At 45.3% G+C, this 11,143-nt stretch overlaps 1 protein-coding gene across 5 annotated transcripts; it reads left to right on the top strand.

Moving 5' to 3' along the window:
* The first annotated feature begins 2,761 nt into the window (after window positions 1-2,761).
* Window positions 2,762-10,895, top strand: LOC126990330 (uncharacterized). 5 transcript variants are annotated; one of them, XM_050848899.1, is made up of 3 exons: window positions 2,762-3,473; window positions 3,771-4,067; window positions 9,993-10,895. In XM_050848899.1, exons 1-3 carry the CDS (start codon window positions 2,800-2,802, stop codon window positions 10,639-10,641), a joined length of 1,620 nt encoding a protein of 539 aa, XP_050704856.1. In that variant the 5' UTR covers window positions 2,762-2,799; the 3' UTR covers window positions 10,642-10,895. The 5 variants fall into 5 exon arrangements, with proteins under 5 accessions (XP_050704856.1, XP_050704858.1, XP_050704857.1 ...); XM_050848901.1 differs by lacking the exon at window positions 3,771-4,067 and adding an exon at window positions 4,068-4,344 and having other exon boundaries at window positions 2,762-3,770; window positions 10,270-10,895; XM_050848900.1 differs by lacking the exon at window positions 3,771-4,067 and having other exon boundaries at window positions 2,762-3,770.
* The last annotated feature ends 248 nt before the right edge of the window (window positions 10,896-11,143 follow it).

The raw sequence follows: 11,143 nt of genomic DNA, 5'->3' as shown, positions 1-11,143 counted from the left end.
TCATGGCAGGCACTTCAACCGCCAGAACTACCATACAGCCGCCCCCCACCCATCCATCACCACCACTACTGCAAAAGAGGAAGAGAATAGGAGGAAAATGATAAAAGGGGAACCCAAATATCGAAGGAAAGTTTTTGAGTAGAAAAAAATAAGAGAAGGAGAAATATGGAAATAATAAGTATGAGTAAGTGAGAGTTTTGAAGGAATAAGAGGAAGAAAAGAAGGAAAAGTAGAGGAACGGAGAAGAAAAGTAAAGGAAAAAAATATTAGATGAGGTGAAAACAAAATATGCAAACACGAAACAAGAAGATGAACAAGAAAACGGGAGAAGGAAGCGGAAGAAAAAATGTCAAGGAATTAGAACTCAAAGAACGTGAGGATACAAAAAGGAGAGTTAGGAGAAAGGCAATGGAAGAATTAAAGCAAGGCAGAGTAGGGAGAAGGGATAAGAGGCGAAATAAGACTTAGAATATATGAAAAAGTAAGAGGATATGAAAAGAAATAGAAAAAGTTGGAAGAAAACAATAAAAAGGAGAAACTAAACACGGATGGGAAAGAAGAGAAACAAAAGAGTATTTAAATGGGTAGAAATTGGGAAGATTAATATTATGAGAATGTAAAACGCAGAAAAGCAAAACGAGGAAGTACTAGTAAAAACAAAAATAACATACAAAATTGAAATAGGAGGAAGGAGGAAGATGAAAGGCAAGAACAATAAAATGGAAAGACAAAAAAGACAAAACAGACGATACAAACAGAAAAGAAGAAGGATAAAAAAATATACGAATAAGGCTGAAAAAACGAAATAAAAGGAAGGATAAGTAAAAACACGGTTGGGGAGGAGGAGTAAGAGGAAGAGATGAAAGGAAAAAAAACAAAATGGATGACAAAATTTAGATTGAGATAATGAGGAAGTAAAAGAGGGTTTGGAGAATGGCCGCGCGGGAGAAAAGATGTGAGCCAAATTAAGAATGAGAGGGTAGGCAGGAAAAAAAAAAAGATTAGAAGCAAAATTTGGAGTAAGATAATGGGAAGCAGAAGAGCGTGACGACTGGAAGGAAGTAGAAGAGGAAGAGGAAGAGGAAAAGGAAGTGATTGAAAGAGGAGGAGAAAGAGGAGATTGAGAAGATTGACGTACGAGAAAAAAATGTGTAAAGGCAACATAAAAAAAAATAAAAGGGATGAAAAAAAAGATTAAAAGCAAAATTTGGAGTACGATAATGAGAAGGAAGAGCGTGAGGTCTGGAAGAAAGTAGAAGAGGAAGAGAAAGTGATTGAAAGATGAGGAGAAAGAGGAGATTGAGATGGAAGAAAAAAAAAGATATGATATAAAAAGCAAAGTAGGAGTAGGATAATGAGGAAGAAGAAGAGGAGAGTCAGGATTAGAAGGAAGTAGAAGAGGAAGCGGAAGTGATTGAAAGAGGAGATTGAGAAGGTTGACGTGGGAGAGAAAAAGTGTTAAAGGAAAATAAAAAAAGAAATGAAAGGAAGAAAAAAAGAACAAGATTAAAAGGAAAATTTGGAGTAGGGTAATGAGGAAGTAGAACAGAGTGAGGACTGGAAAAAAGTAGAAGAGGAAAAGGAAGAAGGAAAAAGGAGAATCAAAAAAGGAAAATCAATGGGAAACAGTTTAATTTGAGCAGAAAGTATTGCAAAGACCGTCAGAAAAAAAATGAAAAAAAACATAATAAAAAAGGAAAGAGGAAAAAAGGGAAAAAATGGAGAAAAAAAACGATGAATAGAAAAGAGTGGAAGATGAAAAATGAAAAAAAAAAGATGAAAACGTAGAATTAAAACTGGGAGAGAATGATCATAAGCAGGAGTAAATTAGAAGATGGGTGAGCGGAATAAAAGAAGACTAGACAAAAAAAGATGAGAGAGAGAGAGAGAGAGAGAGAGAGAGAGAGAGAGAGAGAGAGTCAGCAGGTGGCAGTAAGAGGTGGTGTTAAGTGTGTGTGTGTGTGTGTGTGTGTGTGTGTGTGTGTGTGTGTGTGTGTGTGTGTGTGTGTATTTGTAGTTCAATGCTAACAAGAGACAAATCCATCACCAAGGCTCCTGGAGGGCAAGGCGGGACGATCCAGTAGTTAACAAAGCCTCACGCCGCTGAACGCGTCATCTGTGAAAATTCAGAAGAAGAAAAAACTACCCGAGAAATCGTATTGTTGCAGCAGCTAAATATTTGTAACTGTAAATATTTTGTACGCCTCCCTTCATTGCCAATAATCAATATAAGGGAAATATATTTGTGTGACATGTTATTATTCTTGTAAGATTAATAATACGAAGTTCTTGCTGGGCTTGTGGCAAGAATTTTCGGCCGAGTGGTTCATTGGTTAAGGTGGGCACGATGCGGCCAGTCCCAGCTCACGGCGGCTTCTCGGTGTGACGAGATGTGTGTTGCGGCGCCGGCAGGTTTAGGTGAAGGTGAGGGGATGAATTATGAGGGTTGGTGTGAGTAGAAGGAGCTAGGAGCATGAGGGCGTGGGGGCGGGGTTGGCATGGGCGTAATACTTGTTGCAATCATTCGGCCAGGGATGAGGGAGTGGGTTGTGTGGGTTGGTGTGGGTGTCAGGAGGAGCATGAGGGCGTGGGCGTGGGATGGGCGCACTACTTCCAGCAACATTTCGTCACCTGCATTACGTCCCATCGCCCCAGCGTTACACTCTCAACCTTTTCTTTGAGCGTCCCCGCCAGTGGTCGGTGTAGCCAAGGCGGAACACGACGAGGAGAAGCCATCCCAGAAGAGGACAACGTTGATGACCTGCACGTGCCTGCTAAAGATTGTTCATTTACATTAAAATGACTCAGCAAAAACAAGTGAAGAAGTCTTGGTGCTGCGGGTGCTTCGGCTGGCTCTTCGCCAGGCGGAAGCGCCGCAGCCCCTCCGAGGAACCTGACGACATCGTCGAGGAAACCGAAAACGCGGGTGCCCAGGCCGATGCAGGGCAACAGGCCCTGGTCTGCCTGAAGAAGGCTGCTCAGCCTCTCGCAGTGGTGGAGGAGGAGATCCCCTCCGACACCCTGCAGGATGCTGATGGGGTGGTGGGGAAGGGCGAAAAGGAGGCCACTGGCAGGAGGCGTCAGACTCTCATCATCACAATCCACTTGGTGAAGAGAGAGAAGGTCCAGAAGCCAGTGGATGATACAACAGTCGCACAAAAAGACTGCACGCAATTGGAGAGCCATGGCAAGAGGGTTCAAACTCTCGTAATTACTCTGCACATGGTCAAGAGAGAGAAAATAAAGGAGGTATACGATGAGCTCCCCTCCGGGCACCAAGGCACGGCTGGGGACGCTCCTTCCAGCAGGAGCAAGGCCGTTACCGGCTCACCGGAAAAGATGCCCCTTATCAGCAGCTTCAAACAGCGGGACGCATTTCAAACCCCGGTCAAGAAAACTATCAGGTTCAACTTCCAAAACCTGAACACTTTCGTCAAAATTCGTGAGCTGTACTGTGCCTACGACTACTGCAAGTATGGCTTCCCTCTCTCCAGCATTCGTCCTGAGCTGAAAAGCTTAAAGGAGAGAGCAGTGGAGCCACAGGAAGAGCCAGCAAAGGAAGCGGTAAACAAACTGCCAGAGGCTCAGAAAACAGTAACAGAGGAAGCAACAGATTCAGACAACAAAATCAATGAGCCACAACACCTCACAGGGATCCTCAAGAAAGGAAAGACGGCCAGCACCGCTCATAAATGTGTGCGCTTTAACTTCCAGAACCTGAACACTTTCGTCAAGGATCGTGAGCTGTACTGTGCCTACGACTACTTCAGGTATGGCTTCCCTCTCTCCAGCATTCGTCCTGAGCTGGAAAGCCTAAAGGAGAGAGCAGTGGAGCCACAGGAAGAGCCACCAAAGGAAGCAGTAGACAAACTGCCAGAGGCTCAGAAAACAGTAACAGAGGAAGCAACAGATGCAGACAACAAAATCAATGAGCCACAACATCTCACAGGGATCCTCAAGAAAGGAAAGACGGCCAGCACCGCTCATAAATGTGTGCGCTTTAACTTCCAGAACCTGAACACTTTCGTCAAGGATCGTGAACTGTACTGTGGCTACGACTACTTCAGGTATGGCTTCCCTCTCTCCAGCATTCGTCCTGAGCTGGAAAGGCGAAAGGAAAGAACAGTGAAGCCACAGAAAGGGTCAGCAAAGGACGCGGTAAAGAAACACAACACACGACACCAGCAAACAGTTGGAGCAGCTCGCTGTGCACAAATGAATACCACTACTGAAGGGAAGTCTCCTAAAGGTATCCTGAAGAAAGAAAAGATGCCACGGTCCACCTGTCCAGGACATGTGCGCTTCAACCTTGGTAACCTCCGCGCCCTCGTTAAGGAACGTGAGGTGTACCGTGGCCAAGACACCTTCAGATACGCCGCGCCGCTCCAAGTCAATCAGCCTCCCAACTGTACCTCGAGGCCTCACCAGCAGCCCGTTAGATCCGCCTCTAACTCGCTGCGTGGCGCACCTCGGCACCTCGAGAGGCCGACACAGCGGAGGAACGACTCCTTCCAGCAAAACAGTGGCTGGTATGCTGCACACAACTACACCAACAGCCGCCACTCACAGCACCGCCAGCACAACGCCAGCAGCCACGTCCCGCCAAGATACGAAACAAGGCATTTCTACGAGGGACAGACACATCGGGGCACCAACTCCCGCAGCAGAAGTCGTGCCAAGAGAGGCGCAAAGCCGAGTGGTGGCGAGTTTCTGTGAGCACCGGGCGAGTACATAGCGTCGTGATCAAACTCAAATGTTCAGCGACGTACAGGTGACGTACATTCCGGGTGCATTTCTCAACACCCGCTGAACAGTAACTGTCGCTGACTGGTGATAACAGAGACTGAGGAGTGCCAAGAAGCACCACAAACACACTGAGAGGAACGGCTCGCCACCTGACTAAAATCACCATGCAGAGGAACGCATCCCATGGAACGGTGCCACTTCTACGGAACAAATTGTTCATGAGTGTCGCATCTGTGGGGAGTGTTTGGACGCATGTGTGCTTACATTTCTTATCTTATATTTCAAATGAAAAAATAGAAAATATTGTCTTACAAAAACCTTAGGCAGGGATAGTGGGGTCGTGTTGCACCTCAGAACAAGAAACGTTATGTAAGGAGTTGTCTGAACGACCAACTGTTTTAAAACTATATTTAAATGAAAGGTATTAGAATGCTCTTGCCTGTATGCTTCAGCTCAGTGTGATGACCTGAGTTTTATTTTGTCTCTCATTCTCTGCGGAATGATTATAGCTTCCAGGTCTGAGACGCGTGCCCAGAGCGTGACGGAGGTGAGATCGGGATGGAGCCACACATTCCGCGTTATTCATTTATCATGGCAAAACTCCCTGGTTCAGTCACGCTTGTTCGCGTGCTATCAACGATTGAGGCAGCTCACAGAAGGTGCCGGAGCCCTAGAAGTTTTGCTAATAATGGTCTTCACATTTATGCCAAGAATCGTGCCAAATCTGTTCTCCGACTTGCCAATAACTCCTTCATCAATAAATCAAAATATTGAAATTTTGCTAACAAAATTGTTTCCATTTACCTGAAAATAGCTCCCAAAAAACTCTCTCTCTCTCTCATCAAGTGCCGATGTCAACACACCAGTCTGGCCGTTCTATTTCTTCACTGACTGGATTTAATCAAAGTCGAACAAAATCAAATGAAAAAATAATAAAAAAAATACGTCCACATGGTACACACTTATGTATCTTCGACCTTTTGAGTCATGTACAACACAGATCAAATTGCCGCATTTTACGCGAAGTGGAACCTGGCATCCCACACGCTCTGCTGTGTGATTGGCTGTCAGGCCACGAGAAGGGCGGGGCGGAGGAGAGCTGTGCAAAAATGTGACACTAAAAGGAAGACGCGATCAGGCCACGGTGAATTTTACACACACACACACACACACACACACACACACACACACACACAAACACACACAATGGAAGAATAGTAACTGAAACATGGTATAACAAACCCGTAGACCTAAACTCAAAATAAGCATTCCAACTAATAACACTATCAGGAACACTGCCGCTACCACCACTACTAATCACCCACCACTTGAATAACGACCATTAACACCATCATGGCAGGCACTTCAACCACCAGGACTACCATATCCGCCCCCCTCCACCCTTCTTCCCGGCATCACCACTGCAGAAGAAAAGGAAGAGAATAGGAGGAAAATGATGAAAGCGGAATGCAAAATCGAAGGAAAAGTTTGTGGGCAGGAAAAAGGAGGAGAAGGAGTAATATGGAAATAATAAGTATGAGTAAGTGAGAGTTTTGAAGGAGTAACAGGAAGAAAAGAAGCAAAAGAAGAAGGACGAAGAAAAAAAAGAAAGGAAAAAATATTAGATGAAGTAAAAACAAGACTTGCAAAAAGGAAACAAAAAGATGAACAAGAAAACGGAAGAAGGAAATGGAAGAAAAAATGTCAAGGAATTATAACTAAAAGAACGTAGAGGATACAAAAAGGAAGTTACGAGGAAGGCGATGGAAGAATTAAAGCAAGGCAGAGTAGGGAGAAGGGATAAGAGGCGAAGTAAGACTTAGAATATATGAAAAAGTAAGAGGATATGAAAAGAAATAGAAAAAGTTGGAAGAAAACAATAAAAAGGAGGAAAAAATAAACACGAATGGGAAAGAAGAGAAACAAAAGAGAGTATTTAAATGTGTAGAAATTGGGAAGATTAATATTATGAGAATGTAAAAACGCAGGAAAGCAAAACGAGGAAGTAGAAGTAAAAAAAATAATATACAAAAGTGAAATGAAAGGAAGGAGGAAGATGAAAGGCAAGAACAATAAAATGGAAAGACAAAAAAGACAAAACAGACGATACAAACAGAAAAGAAGAGGGATAAAAAAATATACGAATAAGGCTGAAAAAACGAAATAAAAGGAAGGATAAGTAAAAACACGGATGGGGAGGAGGAGTAAGAGGAAGAGATGAAAGGAAAAAAAACAAAATGGATGACAAAATTTAGATTGAGATAAGTAGGAAGTAAAAGAGGGTTTGGAGAATGGCCGCGCGGGAGAAAAGATGTGAGCCAAATTAAGAATGAGAGGGTAGGCAGGAAAAAAAAAAAGATTAGAAGCAAAATTTGGAGTAAGATAATGAGGTAGCAGAAGAGCGTGACGACTGGAAGGAAGTAGAAGAGGAAGAGGAAGAGGAAAAGGAAGTGATTGAAAGAGGAGGAGAAAGAGGAGATTGAGACGATTGACGTACGAGAAAAAAATGTGTAAAGGCAACATAAAAAAAAATGAAAGGGATGAAAAAAAAGATTCAAAGCAAAATTTGGAGTACGATAATGAGAAGGAAGAGCGTGAGGTCTGGAAGAAAGTAGAAGAGGAAGAGGAAGTGATTGAAAAAGGAGGAGAAAGAGGAGATTGAGATGGAAGAAAAAAAAGATATGAGATAAAAAGCAAAGTTGGCGTAGGATAATGAGGAAGAAGAAGAGGAGAGTCAGGATTAGAAGGAAGTAGAAGAGGAAGCGGAAGTGATTGAACTGAGATTGAGAAGGTTGACGTGGGAGAGAAAAAGTGTTAAAGGAAAATAAAAAAAGAAATGAAAGGAAGAAAAAAAGAACAAGATTAAAAGGAAAATTTGGAGTAGGGTAATGAGGAAGTAGAACAGAGTGAGGACTGGAAAAAAGTAGAAGAGGAAAAGGAAGAAGGAAAAAGGAGAATCAAAAAAGGAAAATCAATGGGAAACAGTTTAATTTGAGCAGAAAGTATTGCAAAGACCGTCAGAAAAAAATGAAAAAAAACATAATAAAAAAGGAAAGAGGAAAAAAGGGAAAAAATGGAGAAAAAAAAACGATGAATAGAAAAGAGTGGAAGATGAAAAATGAAAAAAAAAAGATGAAAACGTAGAATTAAAACTGGGAGAGAATGATCATAAGCAGGAGTAAATTAGAAGATGGGTGAGCGGAATAAAAGCAGACTAGACAAAAAAGAGAGAGAGAGAGAGAGAGAGAGAGAGAGAGAGAGAGAGAGAGAGAGAGAGAGAGAGAGAGAGAGAGAGAGAGAGAGAGAGAGAGAGAGAGAGAGAGAGAGAGAGAGAGAGAGAGAGAGAGAGAGAGAGAGAGAGAGAGAGAGAGAGTGTGTGTGTGTGAGTGTGTGTGTGTGTGTGTGTGTGTGTGTGTGTGTGTGTGTGTGTGTGTGTGTGTGTGTGTGTGTGTGTGTGTGTGTGTGTGTGTGTGTGTGTGTGTGTGTGTATTTGTAGTTCAATGCTAACAAGAGACAAATCCATCACCAAGGCTCCTGGAGGGCAAGGCGGGACGATCCAGTAGATAACAAAGCCTCACGCCGCTGAACGCGTCATCTGTGAAAATTCAGAAGAAAAAAACTACCCGAGAAATCGTATTGTTGCAGCAGCTAAATATTTGTAACTGTAAATATTTTGTACGCCTCCCTTCATTGCCAATAATCAATATAAGGGAAATATATTTGTGTGACATGTTATTATTCTTGTAAGATTAATAATACGAAGTTCTTGCTGGGCTTGTGGGAAGAATTTTCGGCCGAGTGGTTCATTGGGTAAGGTGGGCACGATGCGGCCAGTCCCAGCTCACGGCAGCTTCTCGGTGTGACGAGATGTGTGTTACGGCGCCGGCAGGTTTAGGTGAAGGTGAGGGGATGAATTATGAGGGTTGGTGTGAGTAGAAGGAGCTAGGAGCATGAGGGCGTGGGTGCGGGGTTGGCATGGGCGTAATACTTGTTGCAATCATTCGGCCAGGGATGAGGGAGTGGGTTGTGTGGGTTGGTGTGGGTGTCAGGAGGAGCATGAGGGCGTGGGCGTGGGATGGGCGCACTACTCCCAGCAACATTTCGTCACCTGCATTACGTCCCATCGCCCCAGCGTTACACTTTCAGCCTTTTCTTTGAGCGTCCCCGCCAATGGTCGGTTTAGCCAAGGCGGCACACGACGAGGAGAAGCCATCCCAGAAGAGGCAGAGTTGATGACCTGCACGTTCCTGCTAAAGATTGTTCATTTAAATTAAAATGACTCAACAAAAACAAGTGAAGAAGTCTTGGTGCTGCGGGTGCTTCGGCTGGCTCTTCGCCAGGCGGAAGCGCCGCAGCCCCTCCGAGGAACCTGACGACATCGTCGAGGAAACCGAAAACGCGGGTGCCCAGGCCGATGCAGGGCAACAGGCCCTGGTCTGCCTGAAGAAGGCTGCTCAGCCTCTCTCAGTGGTGGAGGAGGAGATCCCCTCCGACACCCTGCTGGATGCTGATGGGGTGGTGGGGAAGGGCGAAAAGGAGGCCACTGGCAAGAGACGTCAAACTCTCATCATCATAATCCACTTGGTGAAGAGAGAGAAGGTCCAGAAGCCAGTGGATGATACAACAGTCGCACAAAAAGACTGCACGCAATTGGAGAGCCATGGCAAGAGGGTTCAAACTCTCGTAATTACTCTGCACATGGTCAAGAGAGAGAAAATAAAGGAGGTATACGATGAGCTCCCCTCCGGGCACCAAGGCACGGCTGGGGACGCTCCTTCCAGCAGGAGCAAGGCCGTTACCGGCCCACCGGAAAAGATGCCCCTTATCAGCAGCTTCAAACAGCGGGATGCATCTCAAACCCCGGTCAAGAAAACTATCAGGTTCAACTTCCAAAACCTGAACACTTTCGTCAAAATTCGTGAGCTGTACTGTGCCTACGACTACTGCAAGTATGGCTTCCCTCTCTCCAGCATTCGTCCTGAGCTGAAAAGCCTAAAGGAGAGAGCAGTGGAGCCACAGGAAGAGCCAACAAAGGAAGCAGTAAACAAACTGCCACAGGCTCAGAAAACAGTAGCAGAGGAAGCAACAGATTCAGCCAACAAAATCAATGAGCCACAACATCTCACAGGGATCCTCAAGAAAGGAAAGACGGCCAGCACCGCTCATAAATGTGTGCGCTTTAACTTCCAGAACCTGAACACTTTCGTCAAGGATCGTGAGCTGTACTGTGGCTACGACTACTTCAGGTATGGCTTCCGTCTCTCCAGCATTCGTCCTGAGCTGGACAGGCGAAAGGAGAGAACAGTGAAGCCACAGAAAGGGTCAGCAAAGGACGCGGTAAAGAAACACAACGCACGACACCAGCAAACAGTTGGAGCAGCTCGCTGTGCACAAATGAATACCACTACTGAAGGGAAGTCTCCTAAAGGTATCCTGAAGAAAGAAAAGATGCCACGGTCCACCTGTCCAAGACACGTGCCCTTCAACCTTGGTAACCTCCGCGCCCCCGTTAAGGAACGTGAGGTGTACCGTGGCCACGACACCTTCAGATACGCCGCGCCGCTCCAAGTCACTCAGCCTCCCAACTTTACCTCGAGGCCTCACCAGCAGCCCGTTAGATCCGCCTCTAACTCGCTGCGTGGCGCACCTCGGCACCTCGAGAGGCCGGCACAGCGGAGCAACGACTCCTTCCAGCAAAACAGTGGCTGGTATGCTGCACACAACTACACCAACAGCCGCCACTCACAGCACCGCCAGCACAACGCCAGCAGCCACGTCCCGCCAAGATACGAAACAAGGCATTTCTACGAGGGACAGACACATCGGGGCACCAACTCCCGCAGCAGAAGTCGCGCCAAGAGAGGCGCAAAGCCGAGTGGTGGCGAGTTTCTGTGAGCACCGGGCGAGTACACAGCGTCGTGATCAAACTCAAATGTTCAACGACGTACAGGTGACGTACATTCCGGGTGCATTTCTCAACACCCGCTGAACAGTAACTGTCGCTGACTGGTGATAACAGAGACTGAGGAGTGCCAAGAAGCACCACAATCACACTGAGAGGAACGGCTCGCCAGCTGACTAAAATCACCATGCAGAGGAACGCATCCCATGGAACGGTGCCACTTCAACGGAACAAATTGTTCATGAGTGTCGCATCTGTGGGGAGTGTTTGGACGCATGTGTGTGCTTACATTTCTTATCTTATATTTCAAATGAAAAAATAGAAAATATTGTCTTACAAAAAACCTTAGGCAGGGATAGTGGGGTCGTGTTGCACCTCAGAACAAGAAACGTTATGTAAGGAGTTGTCTGAACGACCACCTGTTTTAAAACTATATTTAAATGAAAGATATTAGAATGCTCTTGCCTGTATGCTTAGAAGGAAGTAGAAGAGGAA

This window comes from Eriocheir sinensis, unplaced genomic scaffold, assembly GCF_024679095.1.
Source record: "Eriocheir sinensis breed Jianghai 21 unplaced genomic scaffold, ASM2467909v1 Scaffold1556, whole genome shotgun sequence".
NCBI lineage: Eukaryota > Metazoa > Arthropoda > Malacostraca > Decapoda > Varunidae > Eriocheir > Eriocheir sinensis.
The sequence above is the reverse complement of the archived record's forward strand: the minus strand, read 5'-3'. Positions and strand labels throughout refer to the sequence as shown.

Coding starts and splice junctions, on each gene's coding strand:
- LOC126990330 (XM_050848896.1), top strand. CDS start 2,800: ATGACTCAGCAAAAACAAGTGAAGAAGTCTTGGTGCTGCGGGTGCTTC. Junction 4,068..9,992: donor TGTGGCTACGACTACTTCAG/GTATGGCTTCCC, acceptor CGACTACTTCAG/GTATGGCTTCCGTCTCTCCA.